General features: G+C 39.2%; 5 protein-coding genes across 7 annotated transcripts; 2 read left to right on the forward strand and 3 right to left on the reverse strand.

Moving 5' to 3' along the window:
* The first annotated feature begins 2,453 nt into the window (after positions 1-2,453).
* Positions 2,454-4,565, forward strand: LOC103434726 (uncharacterized). The gene is made up of 2 exons (XM_008373079.4): positions 2,454-3,330; positions 3,862-4,565. The coding sequence occupies exons 1-2, from the start codon at positions 2,589-2,591 to the stop codon at positions 4,263-4,265; spliced, it is 1,146 nt and encodes a 381-aa protein (XP_008371301.2). The 5' UTR covers positions 2,454-2,588; the 3' UTR covers positions 4,266-4,565.
* Positions 4,566-5,651: 1,086 nt separating this feature from the next.
* Positions 5,652-10,514, reverse strand: LOC103434725 (uncharacterized). The gene is made up of 5 exons (XM_008373078.4): positions 8,723-10,514; positions 7,870-8,054; positions 7,622-7,792; positions 6,493-6,945; positions 5,652-6,342 (listed from the first exon to the last, which is right to left on the reverse strand). Exons 1-5 carry the CDS (start codon positions 10,224-10,226, stop codon positions 5,893-5,895), a joined length of 2,763 nt encoding a protein of 920 aa, XP_008371300.1. The 5' UTR covers positions 10,227-10,514; the 3' UTR covers positions 5,652-5,892.
* Positions 10,515-11,011: 497 nt separating this feature from the next.
* Positions 11,012-12,990, forward strand: LOC103434724 (vacuolar protein sorting-associated protein 28 homolog 2-like). 3 transcript variants are annotated; one of them, XM_008373075.4, is made up of 3 exons: positions 11,012-11,324; positions 11,747-11,821; positions 12,025-12,990. In XM_008373075.4, the coding sequence occupies exon 3, from the start codon at positions 12,127-12,129 to the stop codon at positions 12,754-12,756; it is 630 nt and encodes a 209-aa protein (XP_008371297.1). In that variant the 5' UTR covers positions 11,012-11,324; positions 11,747-11,821; positions 12,025-12,126; the 3' UTR covers positions 12,757-12,990. The 3 variants fall into 3 exon arrangements, with proteins under 3 accessions (XP_008371297.1, XP_008371296.1, XP_008371298.1); XM_008373074.4 differs by having other exon boundaries at positions 11,035-11,541; XM_008373076.4 differs by lacking the exon at positions 11,747-11,821 and having other exon boundaries at positions 11,121-11,324.
* A 1,004-nt stretch (positions 12,991-13,994) lies between these two features.
* Positions 13,995-15,561, reverse strand: LOC103434723 (syntaxin-124-like). Its single transcript, XM_008373073.4, has one exon. It carries the CDS (start codon positions 15,298-15,300, stop codon positions 14,389-14,391), a length of 912 nt encoding a protein of 303 aa, XP_008371295.2. The 5' UTR covers positions 15,301-15,561; the 3' UTR covers positions 13,995-14,388.
* Positions 15,562-16,194: 633 nt separating this feature from the next.
* LOC103434721 (B3 domain-containing protein Os07g0563300-like) lies at positions 16,195-23,955 on the reverse strand. The gene is made up of 14 exons (XM_008373072.4): positions 23,602-23,955; positions 22,145-22,226; positions 21,806-21,904; positions 21,332-21,677; positions 20,881-21,199; positions 20,612-20,708; positions 20,295-20,469; positions 19,932-20,011; positions 19,590-19,637; positions 19,227-19,490; positions 18,612-18,661; positions 17,917-18,030; positions 17,743-17,813; positions 16,195-17,526 (listed from the first exon to the last, which is right to left on the reverse strand). The coding sequence occupies exons 1-14, from the start codon at positions 23,727-23,729 to the stop codon at positions 16,709-16,711; spliced, it is 2,691 nt and encodes an 896-aa protein (XP_008371294.1). The 5' UTR covers positions 23,730-23,955; the 3' UTR covers positions 16,195-16,708.
* Positions 23,956-24,490: the final 535 nt, after the last annotated feature.

A 24,490-nucleotide genomic window follows, 5' to 3' on the forward strand; every position in this document is an offset into this window, starting at 1 on the left:
TTGAATGAGCTATACAAAAACGTGTATAAAAAATTTGCAAAATAGTTGGTTCCAGGATCCACCCCATAAATATACACGCCATGAAAAAATTAAGTTCATCTCCAAGGATCAAGCTATAAATTTTCTTTTGTCATGCTACGGTTTGTTATGTCAAACTTAATGTTTTTTTTCATTGTGCAAACTGTGGTGTGGAAAATTCGTTAAATTTTTATTTTGCTGGACTTAGGGGTATACGTACATTTGTTGAATCATTAAACATATATTTACGTATGTAATGATCCTTTTGCGTATCTGATTAAGAAGCATGGTCACTTAATCTATCCATAGATTATAATTATAAAACATTAGATTAGTCGATTAGATGGTTAAGATTAGTCAAGATTATTCTAATCAAGTTAACTTAAACAAATAAATATTCTTATAATCTTTCAGCCGCAGGATCCAGTGCCATAAGATCAAGGTTACGTGGTCGGTTTAGAGGTACACTTTGCGAGGTACAAAACATGCGGTGTCACTGGCCAGCTGCTAGGGAGGAGCGTCTCCGCCCCCTTGGACCAGCGACTCATGTTTATGACTCTTCCATGTATCAGGAACACGGCTCGATAAATTAAATGTAATAACACAACTATTGGAGAATTTTTTTCATGTTTTCAACTTATTGTATTTTTACATTTAGTGTTTCAGGCCGTGTTTCTAACACTATGAAACTTTTTTTCCATGATCATGATATTGCTACGCCAAAAAATATCTTAGTACTACAGTCTAGTGGTATTCATTTTTACTTGTAAGTGAAAGATTTTGGAAGTATTATATCGTTTGTTCAAGAAAAAAAATTCAAAATAATGCTCACGATCTTAATATTCTCCTCAAGTAACGGTCAAATAAAATAATGCTCCCAAGATTTCAAAGTAATGCCTTCAAGAACTAATTCGAACTAAAGCTTTCTATACTTTTTGATAAATAATAATACTACTAAACTTTTTCTATCACCTAAAGCCAGTCCTCTTTACCTTGATCCGAAAAAAAACATGGTGACCCCATTTACAAATGAATAGTGGTCTAAACAAACAAAAGAGCTGAAAAGTCATTTTCTTCAAACGATAGGCGATTGTTCTTCAGATGTTAACGCATCTGATGTGGATTTGAAGAACGTTGAAGAGTTTGTTGAAAGAGGGAATTAGTGGTTTGTGTTACCCATATTTAGGGTAAACTGTATGTTAGATTTTTCTCAACGCAACCTGTATTTAAGAAAGATAAAATATCATGTACAACGACGGAACATAAAAATCATAAATGAAAAGAAAATTAGAAAGAAAAAGATAAGTGGTTGAGTTTAATGTGAAAAGGAAACTAAACACTAGTTCACCGCTTAATGTCACTTGTCAATGTGTTGCCAACTTGCCAAATTGCCATCCTGCCATGCACACGCTTAATTAAGAAGTGGTGACTCCATGCCCACGCATGTTTAAACTTAAACCTATAAACAGGGGCGGAGCCACCAAGGGACTAGGGTAGTCCCTGGCCCATCCTGACTTCATCTGACGTGTGAACCTCATGGAAGAAGATGAAGCAAACGACGTCGTTAAGCTGTTTTGATTTTAAATCTTTTCGGCTGTCTAATGAAACAATAAGTTTGGCAGGGGAGTTTTAAAAGAGATGTGCAATTTTAAATGGAAAAAGCAACCCCACTTCTGGTTCGATTCTCTCACCTAACAGTAATATACACCCAATAATTTTCTAAAGTAACCCACCTTCTTTATTTGTAGACCTCTCCCCCTTTTCCTTCTTTTTCTACTTCTTTGTATTTTCTTTAGCCTTCCACAACCTACCTCTTACTTGGTTGTCTGGGTTTTTACATTTTTTTTCTTCTTAGTATTGAATTTAAGAGAATTTTTTCAGTTTTGTGAGGATTACACAAATTGCATATGTTAACATGTTATGAATTCAACTTTTTACACTCATATATATATATATATATATACATATATATATATACATATATATATATATACATATATACATATATACATATATATATATATACATATTTGTGAAAGGCCCCTCCTCATTCAGAATTCTAGTTCTGCCACTGCCTATAAATATTAGGTTGTTATATCCACACACGTTTTTTTACCTCTCAAACATCCCTTCCCGGCCATTGGATTAAATAAGTTGAAGAAGATTAAAGAACGAAAATTAATAATAAATGTATGGAAGGTAAAAATGAATGTGTGAATAGCATCACCATAAATATATACAGCTCATCACTTCATCTCTGGATCATGTATGGGTCGCCACGCGGATATTCTCTCTAACAAGAGTGGGCCATCCTCACTCACCGAGACAATAATCCACCGTCGATCACTCCTCCTCTGAATCCGACGGCTCAAGTCCCATCACAAGAACGCGTCCCACACTCTCCTTCTCTATATATTCCCCATGCAATTCCGTTTCTCTCAAACCCCCGCTCAGTGCTCACATCTCCAATTCCCAGTTTCCCACTCACTCCCTGTCTTAAACACTCACCCCCGTAATCACCGTAATCAATTAAAATCAAACTTGATTAAGATCTTAATTAACCAAAAAAAATGTCTTGGTTAGCTTCTCTGAAGATTGTCCTAATATCGAGTGGCGTCGTGGCGTTGGCTCTGGCCATGAAGCTCTCTGTTCCGATGGCGACGGAGTTCGTAGCATCTCACTTGCCGGTCATGTGCTCCTACTTCCGATCCTTGTTCCGTCCTCCGTACCTCTACGTCCTTATCAACTGCATCATCATCACCATCGCCGCTTCCTCCAGGTTCAATGGCCACGGCAGGTCGCCTCAGCCGAAGCTTCAACCGGAGTCGGAGGCGAGCGTTTCGGATCCTCCGGCGGTTTACGAGTCAATGTATCGAGAGTCGGAGGTTGTTCATGAGCTGAAGTATGCGGTTGTGATCAAACCGGAGTCGGAGGCCATTTACGAACCGAGGTATCGAGAGCCTGAGGTTGTTCATGAGCTGACATCGGAGTCGGAGGTGGTTTCCGAACAGAGGTATCGAGAGCCTGAGGTTGTTCATGAGCTGACATCGGAGTCGGAGGTGGTTTCCGAACCGAGGTATCGAGAGCCTGAGGTTGTTTATGAGCTGACGTCTGCGGTTGTGATCAATGGATATGTAGAAGAAGCAGAGCCTGAGGCGGCTGAGATTAAAGATGATCGTAAATACGAAGACAAGCTTGTGATCTTGCCGCCGAAGAGTATGTTGGAGTCCGACGAGATTGCTTTGCCGGTGGAGAAACCTCCAGTTTCGGCGAGATTCAGTCACCGGAAACCGGCCAGGTCCATTCCTGAAGGTATTTTCATTTTCATTTTCGTAACCCTAGTTTCATTTTTAAATAGTTTAATCGTAATTACGGTTTGTTTGATATTTGGTTTAATAAGAAGCACTTTTGCTAATTGCAGACCAAAAATTTTATTAAAAATTAAAAATACAAGAAGTATTTTCAGTTATTTAAAAATAATTTTGCCATTTTCAGAGCATTCTTTCTCACTTTCGAAAGATGCATGCTTTTTAAAATCCAAAAGTGCTTGTAATAATTTCTGACGAAACATTTTTAATAACGCTTTTCGTTATCTTAAAACATTTTAAAGTATTTAAAAATATTTTCAGCCATTTGAAAAACATTATCGAGCATTTGTTACCGGTAAATCAAGTAACGGCATAGAAGTCTGAAAACAAAGCAGAGTTCAAATGTGGTGTGCAAATGTCTGTGACTCTCTATCACATCCGGTGGTGCGTAATGTCTAATAAGCCCTTTTGTATCTCTAGCTCAAAGGGGTAAGGTGGACATTTTACTGACGTATATTACCGCGAAATTTAACAGGTGGTAGGCCGTTGAGGGTGGCGAAGCCGAAACGGAACGACACGCTGGAGAACACGTGGAAGGCGATAACGGAAGGTCGGTCGATGCCGTTGAGCAGGCACACGAAGAAGACCGAGACGTTGCCGAATCACGGCCGTCAGTTAAAAGTTGACTTGACGTCGGCAGTGGACACGTCAGTGATGGTGAAGGCAGAGACGTTTAAGGAACCAACCAACCAAAGCCTGACAACTGTCGCCACCGGGGATGGAAGTGGAGGGAGGCTGAGGAAAGAGCCGTCGCTGAGTCAGGACGAGTTGAACCGCCAAGTGGAGGCGTTCATAAACAAGTTCAACGATGAAATGAGGATGCAGAGACAGCAGTCTTTGGATCAGTACAAGAAGATGGTCAACGGTGGAAGCCATTGATACACATATTTGGTCAAAGGTTTTTTTCATCTAATTTACTAGATTTTATTTTTAATATTTCATTTGAATTCATTTTAACCCCCCAAAAAAGGAAAAAATATAACAAAATTACAATTAGGGTTTATGAGGAAATATTAATTATATGTTGGTCTGTAAAGCAAAGAAACCTTTTTTATCTTAGTTATTTCTTTTGACTGTAAAGGAAAGTAAGAAATTTTAGGAGTGTTCATTTCGATGTAAATTTTTTATTATATCACCATTTTCGTAGGTGCTCAGAAATATCAGATATTTCAAATTTTAGATCTTTTGGTCAAAAAATAAATAGTATTCTACTCAGATGAAATGCACGGCTAATGATGCATAATATCTTAGCCATCTGGCGTAACCACGACTACTAGCATCCCGACAGTTGTGAAAACCCTACTCAAGTAGGTGGACCACGTCATTATCACCAATCTTAATTATTTTAGCTAAGTTTATAATCTTTAAGTTACCTGATGAAGACCCAGTCCATAAATATAATTAGTGAGTACTCAAGGCTTTCCATCTGTCCATGGTCTTAATTATTTAGGAGGAAAATTAACGAAAATATTTAAAAATTTTGAGTTTTAATGATAAGGATAAAATAAAAAGTAAAATGAATAGTACCAGAATTGATTTTTTAGTGTAAAAATATGATTTTTCGTTAAAGTGAACAGTATTGAAAACTTTTCGTTAAAATTCTTTTATTTAGGTCCTAACCTAAAAGTATATAAGATTAGTCGTGTAAACTATTGATTTGATGGCTTGTATTCATAGACAACGATGGAGACGTACTTGAATATTCGAGATAGAAATGATTAAGAAGAAAAATATTCAAGATTCAACACCTCACCTATTATGCCGACACGCCAGATGAGGTTAGCCTGATGTAATCCGGGTGTTGGATCCTAGAATTTCTCCGGGTGTAAAATCATGCAGACGCAAGTTATGAGAAAGTTACATTAAAGAGAATCGAACCGGAGAGTTTCCAAATTGAGACAGATTATCTGCGTTCCCACTTTCTGTGCCCTCCTGTTTTGTATGATTATAGTTAAACTACGTTAAAAAAATTTTTTAGTAATATAAAATGTTAACATGACTTAACTGTGACCACACAAACAAGAGGGCATGGGAAATGAGGGTAGAGAATCTGCCTCCTCTCTAAATTGATATAGCAGCCTCTCTAAATTGATATAGCAGCCTTTTTCAGTTACCAACTCAGACTCTTATTTTATGTGGTCACGATTAAATCACGTCAACATTTTATATATATTTTTTTATAGAGATAATAAGACAAAAAATAATAATAATATAAAATATTAACATAACTTAGCCGTAACCACACAAACAGTAAGGCACAGGAAATGAGAGGGTAGAGAATCTGCCTCCTTTCTAAATTGATATAGCAGCCTTTTTCAGTTACCAACTCGGACCGTACTCCGGGACATCAAAAGATCAAGAGAGCGTACGGTTGTGTTACATACTTTTGCCAAGCTAACCACTTTCGAGAGATGCTTAAAATATACAGGTTCAAATACAATGGCAAAAGGGACAAAAATAAACCTGAATACGGTCAGTGAACATACGCGTCAAAATTGCTCGTAAATCAGGCGCCTCGTTTTAGCCTTTTTATTCTCTCAAGGGCACCAAGGCGGCTGCCATCGTCCTTGGTATCAGCATCTCCGCCCTCGTCTTTTTCGGCCTCCTTTCTCTTGTTAGCCAACTCTCCAAAAACAGCATCCGGGACCTCCTTCTGTGCAATTTGAATCTCCACCCTTTCGTCGTCTTCTGAATCATTTTCTTCCGGTAGCTCAATGTCTTCAGGATTTGCGGTAACTTTGATCCCTCCGTCGGTCTGTTGAATTGCTCCAGCACTCACAAAGCCTATTCTACTGCTATCTTTAGTGGTAGTATCGTTGGCCACAGGTGCCAACTGCCTCTCTAGAGCAGCCATTTCATCTTCGGGGACTCCTGCCTGTTTCAACTTGTCTTTTGCCTCGTCCATGTTCAGCCTCTGATCCTTTTGCATCATATACTCGGGTAGAATAAAGTGCGTCTGGTAGAACGATACAAATTAAAATGAGCAATTCAGGAACCCTTTCTCTGAGACCCTAATAAAACATTTACCTAAATTGCTGGAGAAAGAAAAAAAACTGAAAGTAATAAGCTTTTTAGATAAAACCAGATACAGAACTAATGAACTTACCTGGCTATAGCTTGCGGAAACACTTCGTTTAATTCGAAGCATCTCCCGGAAGGTATCTTCATTTCCGTGCTGCACTTCAAACTCATGCCATTTGTTCCAGAAATCCACATCAGATCGTGGATCCGAAAACTGTGACGCAAATGTATACACTCCCCGAGCACGATCAATTTCTCCCAAGCTCTTCTCAAGCTCAGCAAACTTTAAACACATTGTCTTCACATCTTTGTCTGGAAGACCAGAATCTATGGCCTGCTGGTATATATCCCTTGTTTTTGGGACGCCAAATATCTCTGTGGCACGGGCAATATAGATTTCATACATGCCCAGTTTCTCATGGTTTGGAACAGCCTTCGTTGCTTCATCATAGACTTTCATCGCCCGCTTTGATAGGCCATAATCCTCCTCCAGCTTTGCATATTGAAGATACAAAGGCTTCTTCGCATCAGCAGGGGCCTGATATACCATGTTAAGGTTAGTATCAGATAAAATAATAATATAAAAGGGCAACATTCTAGCATATTGAAGAACTCAAACCTGAAATGATTTTAAAAAATACAAAAGTCCACACAAATTCTAATACACAGAGAGTGGGTGATATGCAGAACACCAGTAAAACAGAAGGAGAACTATTGAAATGAAAAACATATAGGCTCCGTGCAATCAACTGTGATAAACTTTGGACAGCTAGACCAAGAGAACATCATTGCGCACTTCAATATCAACTTGGCCTATAATATTCATGTGATTATTCCATTCACTCGATAACAGAGTGCACACATATAATCACAGTAAGTATGAAGACACCAAAATGCAGTCCCCACATATAAAGGTACATGTATATTTCTATGTATAAATTAATATAAAATAGAAAAACCCTAATTATAGGTCAATAGTTTGTCGGGTTTCACTTTATACAATGGATAGTATGACTATGACAGAAGAAGGATATGATAAGACAGAATCTCAAAAAATGAACCATATGATTGCTAATCAGATATGAACAAAATCATTAACTTAACCGATGTAAAAAATGTTGAAAATCAATGCTAAATTAAAATTTAGTGCTTTAGAAATACCACAGTAATTTATCATATCCAGACTAAAGTCTAAAGGGGTAGAATGCTAGTACCGCTTGAACAGCCTCCTCAAATAGCTCTCTTGCGCGCTCAAGTTCTTTCTTCCCATATCTCTTTACAAATCTAGAGAGATATGTAACCCATATGTCTTTGACATGTGGATACTTGAATATTTTAGTACCTTTTTGATACACCTTGAACGCATCTTCAAAGTATTTATGCTCCTGTGCAATCAAATTCTAAACATAAGATGCTTACAAGTGAATGTTCCAAGAAAAGAGCAATGGGAGGAATGCCATACCTCAAGAAGTGATGCATAATTGATTATGATCTGCGGTGTGGCTATTTTCAAATCCAATATCCTCTCGTAAACAGCTCGAGTGGACTCTAATTTACCCAGGCTCTCCTCCAAGTCCACATAAAAGGCCCAAATCCTCAAGCATTTATGCAGCTTCATCTGAACCGGTGCATTCCCATCAGCAGCCACTGCAACAGCATAAGCCAAAGTCCCAAAGTTTAATTATAGCTCCCACAAAATCCATATACCTAACCTAACCTAACCATTTAACTTCTTTTTCCTTTCAACAGTTAAAATAAAATAGTGCAAACACAACTCGATAGAAAAGCCACAACTCGATGGGGGCTCTTAACAAACCCAAAGACTAGTGCAAACACAGAATCAACCAAAAACACAGTGCCTGTCAAAAAGCGCAATAAGAATGGAAAAGGAAGTAAACAAGAATATGGAAACCAAATATGGGAAACAGACACATTTCTTTTAACCAATTCAAATGCTAAAACTTAGTAAAATCACCATTATATTACCATTAAGAAGGCACTTGGAAGTCCAGCAGAATTATAGATCTCAAAGACAGTATTTGGAATAAGAATAATAGAGACATGGCCAAACAATTCAAAGCAAATCAAGGTGATTTTCAAATTGGAAAGAAAATTTCTGGTTCCAAAGTAAATACAAAAGCAAGCAGCATAAGAATTACAGGGAAGATACCAGGTGCAAGATATTTCAGGAAATATATCTACGTTTGAGATTATTGAAACATAATAATAACTGTATAAAAAGCTCTCTAAAGTTTTTATTTGAACTTCCAACACATACAAAACTACAAAACAAACCAATGAAGGATGAACATTACCTCTTCGTTTCACCTCAACAGATGGCTCTGCAGTAGCCCGCCTCATCAGTTCCAGTGCTCCTTTGAAATTCTTATGCCTCAATTCCATTTCTGCCCACTCACACCACAGACTAGCCAAATTATCCACGGTCTTGTAATTCACCTGCACTGCTTTATCAAAAATCACTCTGGCATTGACAATATCGTTGTGGTTCTCATACAACTTAGCAAAAGCAACCCACAAAGTGTGAGGCTTCCCAACCGCTTTCATTGGATCAATTGTCCTCACTGCCTCAGTGTAAGTAAGTATCTGCTTGGTTGGATTGCCCTCATAAAGCTTCACTCTTCGGTGCCACTGCTCTACATTATGAGGATTTTGTCGTAAAAGAACACTATTTGCTAGTACAGGTCTTCTATCCATGAGATGGTCCAATCGAGCTAATCTCAAATCTATATCCTTATCATCATGTAACCAAAACCCATCAAGCATTTTCTTCTCAAGCTCAGCCACAGACAAGTTAATATCCAATCGAAGATCTTCTTCCTCCTCATTTCCATCCTCCGCAACCCCATTCTCTTTGTCCTCCTCATCATCACTCAAATCAGCAGTTTCCATCTTATGGGCAAGCACAATCTCTTCAAAATGAGCATACGAATCAAAAATCACACTAAAATCTCTCACCGTTACCACAGTTGTCATACCCTCCTCGAATATATCCCTCGCCTTCTCATGCAAATTCCTTCTAATGTAATAGTCCGCAAGAGAGGTCCACAACCGCCCCACCTCATCTGTAAACTTCCTAATCCCACCTCTAATTATAGCATCCACATTGAGGCCCGAAACCTCGGTGGCATGCTTAGTAAGCAAATCACACAATTCTAGCCACAGCCTATGTTTCGTCTTCCCCTTTATCGAGTAAAACTTATCATCATTCAATACAGCAGCCAGCCTCTCGGCAGCCTCTTGCCAAAGACTAGAATTAATCAAGAACTCGATGAAATCTTCAATATGGGTAGGGTCATATTTCAAATACCTGCGATAAACCCGAAGCGAGGTCTCGATTGGGATGCCCTTTTGGCTCACGAACACGAGGTAGGGCTCCCAAATGCGATCGTGCTGCGTCACGGGAAGAGCACACAGCGCTCTGTCAAAGGTCCGGCGAGTCTTGGTGACCAATTTCTGCTCCGTCAAAGTCTGCAAGTACATAATCCAAATCCTGGGCATCTTGTGCATCGTCACTAGGGCTCGTTCAAACGTGTTGACTAGTGTTTCATACTGCGAGTGAGTGATGGGCAAGTTCCTTACAAGCTCGAGTCTTTCGCGGAGGTAAGCGTACCAGAGCTTGTAGCTTCCGGGCAGAGCCTTGAGGGCTCGCTCGTAGATTATGAAGCGCTTCTTGAACGGAGATTCGGCTCGAGCGATTAGGTAGCGCCACCATAGCTTGAGGCTGAATGGGTTGCGGAGAAGCTCCTCTTCGTAGAGCAGGTCGTCTTGCGATGGGTATAGCTCCTGAGAGATCGCCATGGGAGAGTGAATCTGCAGGGATAGCAATTGGTAGTGCCTGAAAAAACCCTAAACCCTATAGAAACAATTAGGCGAAGTTTAAATTTTTGAGGATTTTGAAGTTTCAATGCAGCATAGTCCGGGATTTTGGGGGTTGAAGAAACCCTAAATTTATCAAATTATACAAACAGAGAGAGAGAGAGAAGGCGGAGGGAGAAGTGAACAGATTGAAATCTGTTAACCGGGAATTGGAATTTGTTTTCGGCTCGTTTAGATCATTTTAAAATGTTGAAAGTCCTTTTTGAAAAAGTGTTTTTGAGTTTTAAAAGTATTTTAAGTATTTTTTCACAATTTACTTATATTTTGATTGAGGATTGATTTTAAAAATATTTTCACCAAAACAGCTTTCAATTATTTTGGTTTGATATTACTCTGCTTTGAAAAAAAACTGTTTTTGTTGTGCTTTGAGAATAAGCTCATTTTTACTGCTTCACATTTTTATTCACCAAAAACTATGAAAATAAGCTGTTTTTAAGTGTTTACCAAACACATTTTTGAGCTTAGCTCTTTTTTATACCCACATTTTATAAAAGCATATCAGTACCAATCAAGTACTAAAGCATATCCAAACGAGTCTTGTTTGATTGAAATGTTTTTGGGCTCAAGCCCATGAAAAGGCCCCGCCCAATCGTATGCCGGGCCCTTAATACAAGGCCATGAAAACGGCGGCCCATTAGGCTCATTGAAATGGGCCTAACAAGCCCACAATGACAATGATTTTTGCGGGCAGTGACGTAAAACGACGCGGTCTGCGAAAACAGAGAAAGGAGAGAAGGGCTCGTCGCTTTCCAACTGCTACACGTAGATGCCGTAAGCAGCAGCAATCATATACGCCAACGCGCACGCAACCCCTCTCTCCTCTTTTCTCTTCTCTCTCTCTCTCTCTCTCTCTCTCCTCTGTGTTCTCGGAGACTTTTACAAATACCCCCTGGCGCGGCCCCTCCCTCGAGTTTTTCTTTAATTTTTTTTTTCAATTTTTTATTTCTGAATCTCACCCACTCGGACCCAGCTGCAGCAGTACAAAGTTCTCAACTTTTCCCCATCCGAGCTGCGATTTAGGTAGAATCTCAGAGCTCCGAATTTGAATTTTCAGTTTCTTAGGTTCATTTCGATTTGGGGTTGTTTTGGATTCTGGGATTTCTTTGGTTTTCTGGTTTGTAAGCTGCGGCCATGGCCTCTTGAGATGACAGGGCCATGGCGTCCATGGCTGCTTCCGTGTTTGCTTAGTGTGAGAGGCTGATTTGCTTTTGGGTGTGTGTGTTCTTAATAACCTAAGGTAATTTTGGTTCTTAATTTGCTGGGTTTTTCATGGAATTTATTTTTTTTCAATTTTTGATAATTTTCCATGAAGAATTGGACCTGTTTAGGGTTTAGATTTCAGCTGAAATGTTCATATGCTGGGTGAAAAGAAATCATCATTGTTGTTGAATAAAGCTGAATATTGCAGCAGACTTGATTGACTTGAGTTTTCTGTTTTGTAGGTTGATTAATCGAAGTCCTGACCATAAAAAAAAAAAAACTGGAATCCTGACCTCCAAAGAAAACTGAAATTTATGGTATGTGATGAATATAAGTTGATCGTTTACTGCATTTTTCTAGCAACCAAAATCGACCCATGCCATTGAATTTTTCTCTTCCCAAGCATAAAAGTATGTTGATTTTCGTGGATGCTGAGGTCTTTCGTTTCTTTTGCTGGTTGTCAAGCAAATAGGTTCTCATACTTTCCCTTTGTTTTCTTTGTATGCATTTCTTTCTTCAGTGAATAAGGTTCTTTCTCTCCTTTGCGCGTGTCCCGTTCTCTTCTCCAATCCTCCACATTCACACGCACACCTGAGATTCCTCTTTCACATACATCAGTACAATGGAGGTCAAGCTGGCCAATGACAAGCGTGAAAGAGAAATGTATGATAGTTTTGCCGAACTATACGCCATTATCAAGACCACTGAGAAGCTTGAGAAGGCGTATATTCGGGATGTGATCACTTCTTCTGCGTATGAGGCGGAATGCCAAAAACTCATTGCCCACTTTAAGACATTGGCCTCCACGCTCAAGGACACCATCCCAAGCATTGAGCGGTTTGCAGATACATACAAGATGGACTGCCCGGCGGCTATAAACCGTCTTGTGACCTCAGGGGTGCCTGCCACAGTGGAGCACCGGGCTGCTGCAGCTTCCTCCATGACTTCCTCAGCCGCCGCTGTGGCAGAATGCACACAGAATTTCATCACTGCAATGGACTCCTTGAAGCTGAATATGGTGGCAGTCGATCAGGTGCACCCGCTGCTCTCGGACCTCTCAACGTCTCTTGGAAAGTTGACCTTTCTACCACCGGACTTTTTGGGGAAGGTAAAGCTGAAGGAGTGGATTGCAAGGCTATCGAAGATGGGAGCAGCCGATGAGTTGACGGAGCAGCAGTCCAGGCAGCTTCACTTTGATCTCGAATCATCATACAACTCGTTTATGGTGGCTTTGCCGAATTATGGTAGTTGACACAGCCACTTGCTAAAACTCTGATCTCCTATCACGGATTACTAATTTGCTGCAGCATATATATGTATATTTTTGGGAATGCCTGAGTTCTGAACTCAGTGATTAGTTTCGATATTTTGTGTCGATCGTTTGATCGTTCCAGATATGATTTCCGAACGATATTGTAGGAAGTACTTGAATCTAGTTTCTTGATTTTTAATGGCATATGATCTCGGTGGCGTGATTGAAATGAAATTGCTCAATATTGGGGCCATATTGTGAAAGTAAATTGTTCGATGCCCATTTTGTGAAAGCAAATTGAACGATCGATTAATGATTAATTTCTCTACACCTTTATGCAGCAATGATTAGTTTCTCTACTACTTTTGGAGAGGCGTCACACGATGTGGTATACCATGTGCTCCTATATAAATGGTGAGTTATACGTGTTAAAAGGTTAATAACTTAAAAATTAAAATTTTTCACCACTTGCATAAAAACACGTAGTGGACGATCTGTGTTCCCGTCACAACTAAAATTTTAGGAAGACTAATGAGAATGATTTGAAAATTTTAAGTTTTAACAATAAGAACAAACTAAAAGGTAAAGTAAATATCATGATTGACTTTTTAGTATAAAAATGTGATTTTTCATTAAAATGAACAATACCAGAAGATTTTCGTTAAAGTTACCTAAAAATTTCTACTTTTGGTTTGGTGCACCAACCGTGGCCTAACTCTATTAAACTAGTGTCAGGAATCAGAGATTCGAATGAGACGGGTGCACTGATTGCGGTTTTATTGTGTCTTTTGCGTTTGTTTGGAAAGTGTTTGTGTTAAAATAGCACTGGAATTGCTTTCCGGAAGGAAAAAAAAACACTTACAATGCACTTCTTTAAGAAATCACTTGGATTTGGACATGTTTTTAATAAAAGCACATTTTTAGTAAAAGCACTTTAGGAAAAAGCATTTCCATAGCTCGTCAAACTCAAAAAGGTTTTGACTTTAACATGTGAGGTGCGGAGAATTATCATTGGGTAGTTCAGTGATTGAGGATGAATCACAAGTTTGTATTTTACACTGCACATTCTCGATTTGAGTCCTGACATTGGTGAATCACATGACGGTGGTCAGGAAGATGCCTATGTAAGTTTTCCTGACCCTCGAAAGAGTAGATTACCATGAGGAGTCACCAGCCGGTCCCTTATTAAAAAAAAAAAGTGGGAGGTGTGGAGATGTAAGAGTTTGGGAAGGAAAAAGTAGTTTAAAAGGCAATGTCATTCATAAAATGAGGATAAAATTGGTTACAAAGAAATGCCTCTAATTGGTTACATCATGTGTTTACCATCTGCCAATTAGGTCCCTTTGCCCCGAGAGATTTAAAAGCTTGGAGGATTCCATTTCTAAAGTTTCGCTACTTTTGTGTCACAATTTTTGTGTGTGAGACATTGAAACCGCACCCTTCGAGAACAAACGGTTTTTTTCTTTTAGCATAGGGATTGTGGCGCTCTACTTTTAGACGTATGCACTGCAAAATGAATATGTGCAGGAGGCTAAAAGAGGAGCGTCAAAATCATTAGCCTTTTTTTTTTTTTTCCTTCTGAACTCGCCGTAAGATCTAACTATGAACAAAGTCTTCCCCTTTTCCCTCTTACTACTTCATATGAGGCAAAATTTGTAACATAATTGGAATTAGGAGGAGAATGATGAGAACTATTCCAAGAATTATAGCAATGCATGTCCACTTCCTTGATTTCTTCTGCTGTTCTTTGGCTACCTGAAGGTTGTCAGTGCCTCGTCTCACGAAAGAACTTGCGTGCATGACGTGGCTCTCGATGTCGTTGAGCTGATGGCCCTGGGCTTCGACCAGGGCGGCCATGTCCATGAATATCTGATGCAGCTCGATCAAATTCTTCTCGATCTCCTTCACAGCATCGTGTCTCTCCTGCATTTCGGATATGGTGTCCATAATCTGACCTCTCCCCTGCTCCTGAATCGCCTTCTGCAGAAAACTCTCACTCTCTCCGCTCGAAATCAAAGTTTCGATGGTATCCTCGCTTGCTTTCTCTCCGGTGATTGTGAAATACCTGCGTTCTATTGTTTCCTTGTACTCGGCTGTCATCCTAGCTCTCAACCCTTGAAAGTCATCCATCATGTCCTTTAGCTTCTTCCCCAAGCCACTAACCACCGAGGTCCTCGTTCGATCAGCAGAGGATCCAGGGCCACACCCGGGAAGGTTCCTGTGCTCTGCGTTCGAACGCTCTAAACCTTCGAGCTTCCCCTTGATGATTTTGACCCTTTTGAGGACCTGCTCGACGTCCAAGTCCATTCGGGTCCGGAGCTCCTTCATGGTTTGAGCATTGTGCACAGTCTTGCTCTCCTCATTGGATTCTTGCAGCTGCTTGTACAGCCTCTCGACCTGCCTCATGTCCTCCTTCACATTCTCAATGTCTTCGAAGAACTTGTCGAGGTTAACGCTTTCCTTGCCGGCCTCCACGTCGTCGAGGTAGGCCTGCTGCTTCAGGTCCGTGTACTTCTTGAACGAGCTCGAAAATAAGTCGTTCATCCTGCCTGGATCTTATGTATAACCAAAGGTGCTTTTCGATGGGGATTTCTTTCTCTCTTATGCTGGTGAAGATTGAGTGGACGAACAGAAAAGCACGTTAAGTTGTAACCATATGCGTACAACAATTAAGTAAGCTAAATCAATCGAAGGGTGCTTTTTCTTAAAAGTGCTTTTGGATGAGGGGTTCGGGCTTCTGCATCCTCCTCTGCATCCACATTGAGTGTAAGGAGGAGGAGGGGACAAAAGCAGAAGCTGTCACCAACATATGGACGAAAGCAGAAGTTTCCGTGTTTTTGGTGAGGAGGGGGGTGGTGGGATTAGCATGGGTTTGGATTAATTACATAATTAGGACCAGCCAAATTAACCTACAAATCCGTTTTAACGATGGCTGTACAGTAGATCCTGAGTTGACACGTGGCAGAGCCCCTTTCTCTTCATCTGTTTGTTGACTTGGTCGTACATTTCTCTCCTCCCAATCACTAGTTTGGTATAAGATATTTGTGGATAAATTAACCAGGCCTAATTAGAAATGGATAGCAAAAAGTAGTTGTAATTAACCATTTGTATTAGCAGACTAATGATATTCAATTTAGTGATTTATTACAAAAAAGAGTTAACAAGCTCACAAAGATAATAAAGGCGACTTCAATCCAACAAGATTCACAAAGATAATAACCTAATTATGGAAATCCAATCAGATCAGAAAAGGCATTAAAATTACCCCTTAATTGCAACGTACCAAAAAATAACAGATGGAAAGAGCGATATTTTAAACTACTGTAACCTATAAAAAGGAAATTCGAACTAAAGTACAAGGAGAAGAGGTGTCTAATTAGCTGCAGCTAGCAAAAAATATTTATTATTGAGATACCGCGCGAAGTTACTAGCAATAAATGCAAAATAAACAATAGGTTTTTTTTTAAATACTATTATCCAGGACCGAGAAGAGAGTTCGAAACTACTACAATAATTTATAAACGAGAGTTTCAAACTCGAGACACATGGGTAAAAACCTAACAACCTATCCAATGGATAATGCAATTTCTAGTTGAATAGGCGGGAAAAGAGATACTAGTTACATTACATCCCTCAGTGTCTCACAGCAATGTATCGAGGTGAGCTTCTAAAATGAAACTGCGTAGCTTCTACCTGCCACACGCTTCAGCCGCCTTCATCGTTTTCCGGTCAAAAAACCGGCTATCGTGTCCATTTATATTAATTCGGAGAGGACAACATCGTATCAAATTATAGTTTCTCGACCAAGTTACCCACTTTCCACCTCTTTATGTACAAACGTGGAGATGCGCGGTGCTGGTGTTGATGAATGTACAACAAAATTCTCCAGTTCAGAACACCACCGGAGGTTGCTGATGACCGGCCTATCATTGCACAGAAGAAGACATTGATGTTATCCCGTGGCAGTCATGGATGCCGATGGTTTGATGGATAAAGTTGCAGGACAGTCGTTGCTGCTGTCATGATTGCTATTTTCGAGGTTTACACCATTGCTACTTTCGAGGTTTACACCATTGCTGAGGGGTTCTCCCCCTCCCCCTCCACCTGCTTCACTTGCAGCTCGTTGTGACCCGTTGCCTGATGACTTTTCACTACCACCAGAGCTTGACAATCTCTGCTGCCTGAGATACCTTGCTGTGGCATCGTGAAGCAACTTCATCATGCCGCCTGAATCGGATCCAGGTGACAGCTCATCCTCGCGTTCTGGCTGGATATTCAGGTCAATTTGGCCTTTGAAAGGTGAAGTTGAGGATTTCGTCATGTTAAGGTCATCATCGGAAAGTTCAAGGATCTCTATTTTCTGGTTTGGACTGCTGCTTCCTACGTTACAATATGATAGGGTGTCGTCCTCCTGTTTATCAACCACCAGTAATTGCCCCTTGTGCTGCTTTCTGCGTGTAGTTTCTGCTTCTTTATCTGACTGTTTCTTCTCACGCCGCATCATTAATGTACGGAAGCGACGCTTCACTGTTAAGCATACATTGCAGGTGCATGTTTGCTTGTGTTTAGGACCCTTCCCACTAGGGGGCTGGATGCAGACAATACATGAGCATCCGGGCCTATGTCGGGGGTGCTTTGTGGTGGCCTGAGCTGATGATGGGAGCGACTCACCCTCTCCCAAGATGGCTAGGTTCGCAAGTGTGTCAAGGCCCTCCAGAACTTCAATGTTATCGGGGTCCTGTTTAGCAGCCTTCATTTTCTTCGAAGCAACTGCCCAATCAGAATAAAAAACACCGTTGCAATTTTGATTAATTGGAAGGATATGCGCATGTAAATGTTAGGGAAAACTTGCATGTAGGAAAAGAAAAATTACCATTAAACATAGATAGGCAAAAAGAAGAAAATGTATGCCCACAACCAATTTGTTCTCTAAACACACGACTTGATGAGCTCTGAATTATGATAACTGTTTCCAGCAATTCATACCTGTATTACAGCGGGGTAGCAAATCTTGGAGCTGTTCCGTTGTCAATTCTTGAGCTGCTGAACACAAAGATCTGGCAAAATATTTTTCAAAACATTAGAAAATCAGTTTTACCAATATGCACATCCTTGGAGATCATATCAATTTAAGGTGACCTTAGGGAGATGTCCATTTACCTTTCAGGGTCCCATGAATTCTCAGAACAAGTCCACTTTGATGGTAGAAGAGCATTGATTGGCAGTTTGCGCCATTTGAAACAATCTTCGCATTGAACCCACTGAATCTTCTCACTGGCAAGAATGAAACAAAGCATTTGAATTTGGAAATCTGCTAATTTATACGACACAAATAATGGACATTGAAAAGCTCAGAGTTTAGGCTGAAGAATAGACAGGGCGAAAGTAATTCTTCACCTTCATTCGAGGCATAAAAACATGTTTCATATGCATGGTGCAGGCTGGGTTTAGACACCATTTAACCAAGATTTATATATATATATATATAAAAGATGCATTTTCTTACCCAGAACAGAATAATCTAACAAAAAGACAATAATCAGACAGCCCTAAAATATTTTATTACGTGCCTTTTAATCTCTTCAAAAGATTCCAGAAATGTCAAAGAAGACAGAAAATTTCACCCACCAACAGCACACCCAGGCACAATTTTGTGAACCAATAAATGTTAACCTACAAACTTATCAAATGAGCCCACTTTGGTAGAGCAAATACCAATAATTTTTTGTGATAAATACGTAAAATAAACTAAAGTATTAAGAAGTAACACAGAGAAGTAATTGTTTTTTTGGTCAGGACATTGAAAACTAGATACAAGTCTTCACAAACAGATTTTAGCACTAAAATTGGCTTACCCTGCTCTGCCCGTCGCATAAATTGTTGGCTTCCCAAGAATTGGAGCATCCTGTAATTTGAAATAGTAGATCAGTATCCATAATGGAGCGGTCCTAACGCAATATTGAACAAGAAAACATAACGCATCAAAGACTACAAAGATGCAATGAAAAGATGTAACACTCCCCTATTAAGTGCCAAGCTATATTTCCCGCTAAGAGGAAGTTTTGATTCAACAGTTCAAGATCACATTATTATATCATATAATATTGCCACGAGTCACTTTGGAATTGATTACATAAAAGAAGCTTTCGGAGATTCATCTAGCATTAATTTTCCATTTGAGTTTTGTTAATAAATAACTCAATATCAATTTCTTTCTGAGTTTTGGAACTAAGTACAAAAGAATGGCATCCAAATAAAGTATATATGTGTAGCTCCATCGTGACAAGATATAAACGTTATTTTACCCCATCTTACAATAGTAATTGCAATCTGTTAGAAAACGAATTTATGCAATAGATGTGGCGTAAGGGAATGAACAGACACATCAGACCGAAGGAATGAGAAAAAATCATGAGCAACATAGGGCAACATGAACCCTTTCAGAAAAGGAATAATAATGAACCATGTACCTCATATTCCTCAAACTCAAAGCCTTCAATCACCACAACAGTGGGAACATGGTTAGCAGGAGGGCGAAGCAGGCCTTGAGCTTCTTCCCATGTAACCTTCAGTTCTATCAGGTCTTCATTTTCAATTCTCAGACGCTTACTCTTAGAACCCAAGTTACTGTTCTTCCTTTTTTTAGGGATCAAAGATTTATCTTCCAGTGCTTCTTTTGCTATGTAACCTGACTTATCAACATTAGACCATGAGCTAGGATCTGCCAATTCAACCTGGTTCATTGATAAAAAGCTCCGTGATTCTGAACCCTTTATGAATGACAAAAGTTTGAAAAAACTTCACCAGATAGATAAAGTTTCTGTTTTACTCACTTCTGCATGGACCGAAACTCCGTTGGTTGTCTTGTTTGCCTCATTTTCCTACCATTGTAATGTAAAAGGAAATGAAACCTAAATAATAAACCTTACAGAAAACCAAATGCAAAGATCGACATAAATAAGATAAATGCATGCAATAGAGATTATCAAGGGAATCAGTGCAGACTCAGAGACAAAAATGCCATTAGCTGATCATGCAACTTAATTGAAGTGCATAAATAGTCTGGATATCAGTAACAAAAACAGCATCCTGAATACATGCCGCTTAAATCATATTGCCAATCATCACAAAAAATTAAATTCACCACAGGAACTGGGTGTTGAGCAGGGCAAAACCTGATCAGATTGTAGGGAAGTTGAAGCCTTTCTGAACCCCATAACCAATTTCCCTTCTGGCTCCAATCGACTAAATGTCACTGGGAAAACAGATAAACTCTTCAGTGCAAAAATGAGGGAACAAAATAACAAAATGAATTAATTTACATTGAGAGCATCAAATCCAAAAGGCAAAATAACTTTATAACGCAAGAATTCAGAAAACTAACAACATTGAACCAAATTAAAATATATATATATATATATATATATATATATATAATAAAAAAATCTTCTCAAAAAAGTACCGGCAGAGTCCTTGCCAAGTTTAAGCATGAACCCTAACATTCATCAGAAATTTCTCCAGTGATGTAATATCATTACCTATGTCACCGGCCAGCAATTGCATGGATTGTATGCAAGGGGTAACCCCCTCCAAAACATACATTCTGCTATTGTTGTTGGGCCAGAAGCGAAACTGAAATATCCATTCCTTGCCTTTTGAATCCTGGACTTTTAGAGGCAACCCTTCGGGCTGAGAAATTGGAGGAAAGTAGGCCTGTCACGGAGGGGCAGAATGTTAATGGAATATGACATGAAAAACTAAGTTAACCTAAAAATTGTATGACAAATTCAAAAAGAAGATTCTTTCCATTATGCCTCAAAATGACAGGTTAGGCTTAGAAAGCATGAAGACACACCTCTGCACATTTTTTTGGCAACACCAAACGCCCGATCCGCCCAGCATCACTAGCGCTCAACATTTTCTCGAATAATGGAGTGATTACAGAATTTTTACTTAGATATGGTTAAGGTGTACAGTATATAAGAATCAAGAGACAACAAATTTTAAGAAAAGGCAGTACCATTAGTACCATTATACAAACAGCCTTAAGAAATGTAATTTAAAACATATTCAACATTGTCATGTTAGAGAAAAGGAAAAAATATATATTGACATAAAGGATACTCTCCAGATATATGCTGCAGCTCTTGATCAGTGAATCTAGGCCAGTACCGAGGAAGTAACTGATTTCTTCCCCGGGCATCTGCTCGAGGCCTTGCATTGCGGATCTGATTATCACCAGATGATTCAACCCCATTACCATTATAATTCTTTGCCAAAGGAGCGATTGGCCGCAAATTAGTTCCAGTAACCCCCAGTTGTGGATTTGTTTCACTTGGAGATCCATAAGGTACAAACTGTGGAGTAGACGGTTCCTCCTTCAAAGAGGCAGACTGCTGGGATATATTTAAACATGAACTACTTTTCTCCTCGTGGTTAATTCCTACAACAAAATGTTCACAACAATTTAACAACCATCTACCCATTTCATTCTACAGCATGGAGCAGAAGCAAGGAAAGTTGGCATATCCTACTATCTTCCTCACTATGCTAAATGTCATGAAAAAACCATTACCTGGGTTTCCAATCCCATTTTCAAGACTCTGTTGTGTGCCAATACTTAGGTTTACTTTCATTAGTCTTTCAGAAAATTCCTCAACTTTCTTCTTTTCCAAGGTGGAGACAAATATTCTCTCACTGGCATTAAGCTTGTTAATTCCAGTTGAACCATCAACTTCATGTGGCACCCTCGTATGCAACTCAGATGAAGGAATAGAAGAATTGAATAAACTGGGTGCTTGCCTCCATGGTACAGGACCAGATCCAGCCAACTGAGTCCAATTTTTGGTAGACAGGTCCTTAAGTCTCTCAGATAAAGGTGAATGGAAGAACATAGATGTTGGCCATGCTGGGTTTGATGTCTGGATTAACAACAGAATAGCACAGTTTTTGGTATATTCAAGGAAATACTAAAATAATCAAGGGTCGCCGTAGCAAAAATTGACGATTGAAACATATGATTTTAGTTATTTGATGAAAGCCTCCTTACCATTACATAATTTTTCCTTGCACATGTCATGCACTCAATTCCTCCGGGATCCAACAATGTAAATGCGTGACTTGAAACGATGCATCCACAATGAACCCGCTGCAAAGGAAGACTAAACAAATCAGCATTTATACTAGAAATTCAAAGCTAAAGTTGGTACGACATTCTTTATAAAATTAAATGTATACTACAACAACAACAACAACAAAGCCTTTTCCCACCAAGTGGGGTCGGCTATATGAATCCTAGAACGTCATTGCACTCGGTTCTGTGTCATGTTTTCCGTTAATAAATGTATAACAAAGGATATTAATTAATATGGATAAACCATCCACTCACCTTCCCACAAGACTCACAGCACCTCCAACCAGCAGCATTCGTATGAAAGGTCTCACAGAATCTCCCTTCCTCATAAGCAACACTTGGATCACAGAAGAAGAAAAAGAAAAGGAAAGATATCTTTCAGTATATTGATCATGAAATATAAAGAAAGATTTAAGGTAGATGAATCATTGAGTAGCGTCTAATTTTGATCCTTCACAGTGCCGGCTGAAATTTTAAGGTGTCTTAAAATTAATTCAGCAATCATGCCATCCCTGCTTCCCTAATTAAAGTTAAGTATCAGAACTAACTCACTAACTACTAATGAAGCTTGAAAATCTGGCAATCCTAGCGACATAAATTCGTCGCCTGAGTAAGTCTGCAAATTTACACCACAGGCAGACCTTTCATAGGCCTAGTATTGGAACAAGCAGTTTAAATTTTACTTTTTCTTCATAATTTTCGGCCATCGATAAATTCCTTTTCTGCATGAATCTTCGAAAACAAAAGCTTCCCATTACCATCAGATGTGGCGGAAGTTTGATTCATTTGAGTGCCTCAAATGGTCAAACTCTCACATGAATCTTCCTTATTTGACCAAAACATGAAAGAATTAAAAACCATCTTGTAGTTTCACTCCTTTAAGGTTTTCATTGCATCTCTCTAAGAGAGCACCGACTACGTTAAGTAAACTAAAGCTACTTTACAATTTTACCCTCATGTCTTCGGTTCTCCATATCTTAACGCGTACAGACAAAAAAACAGCAAAGACTATAAAATTCCATCTTCTAGAGAACTACTTAAATTACGCAAAACATAAGCATTGCAGGTGTGCATTCGCCAAAAACAAGTACCAGAGGGTTAGGATTCACTGAGAAGTATATTCTAAGCAAAGTTATATTTGAACATAACATACAGACAAAAACGAAAATCTCATAACCAACTGAGGCTATATACAATTGTTGTTTCATAAGCACCACATTCAAGCATCTGCTGAATTCGACGGAGCAACGGTTAATTCAAAGAATCATTTCATCTTTCCCCTAAATTAAATTACAGTATATCTCTTCATTCCTGTTCCCCAAAGCAGTTCAGTACTAATTCAAACGCATTTTACTAAATACAAGTCAAGCTATTCATCTCCCTCAATCGAATTCGAAAGACTAAATGAAGAAAATGGAGCAAAAGCCGGTGTTCCCAAACTACCCTTCAAAAAAAACCCAATCTTGCTGCGCATAACGCCACGACATGCTCCAAATTTAGCAAATTCCCACCAAAAAAACCCACTCCTAAAACCCTAAGCTCGATTTCAAATCAACCAACGAAACCCTAATGACGTCGCACGAAGCAGTAAGTTGAAGCAAGCAGAGTTCAGAAGGCAGCGGAGATATACCCAAGAAAAACCACCGAACGAGTACAAAAATAGAAATTCAAAAACATTAAGAGAGAAATGGAATGGAAAATGCTTGACTTACTAGCACCGATCGCAGAGCTCGCAGTACTCGCCAGTCCGGAGCCGCCAGCCCTTTCTCGGAAACTCCGATTTCACCTCCTTGCACTCAGAATTGTAGCAGACCTTGGAAGACGACGAAGACGACGACATCGGGGAAGCCCCGTTTATAAGAAGCTAAAACCTAGAAATTAAGCAGCGGAGGAGTTGTAGAGAGAGAAAGTAGTGAGAGAGGACGCGGTAAAGAAATGGAAATACAGTGGTTTCCGCCTGATCTGTACGTAATCATATAGCACGAGAGACACTGACAGAAAGAGTTGGAGAGGGTTTTAGAGAGAGGAGAAAAAAAGTATTTTTTTTTTTTGGTTGAAAATGCTTCTTTTTTTTCTTTTCCTTTTTTTATAAATACGTCGTAATGAGATAGTTAACAAGCTTAATTCACAACTAAATAATTACCCTAAAAATCTTTAAGGAATACTTATCGAATTCACATGTAAAAGAACAAACACATTATTTTTTACCATCAAAATAATGACTCGTAAGTTAAATACGGCTAACGCATTACTATATTTAACTATCTTTCCAAACTTACAATGAATATTTACTTACCGAAACTGAATTAAAGAGCAAAATGTACATTGAGCCAAGCAATCTGACAAAATATATGGTCGAACTCGAGTGCAAATGATGAAACACTAATGTTCGATTTAGCTGGATTAATTCATATTCGAATTCAAGTATAAGAGAACGTATATATGTATTATCCATGTTATAAAAATAAAAATAAAAATTGAAGGTTAAAACAGGATTTAAAATCACGTCGGTCGTTTTGCCGTCGTCGTTTCTCGGAAGTCATTCTTGTCGCGGGCATTGACCCAAAAATTCCATTTTATCTGACAAGCCACTGACGTGAA

The sequence above is a fragment of the Malus domestica genome, chromosome 05, assembly GCF_042453785.1.
Source record: "Malus domestica chromosome 05, GDT2T_hap1".
Taxonomy (NCBI): Eukaryota; Viridiplantae; Streptophyta; class Magnoliopsida; order Rosales; family Rosaceae; genus Malus; species Malus domestica.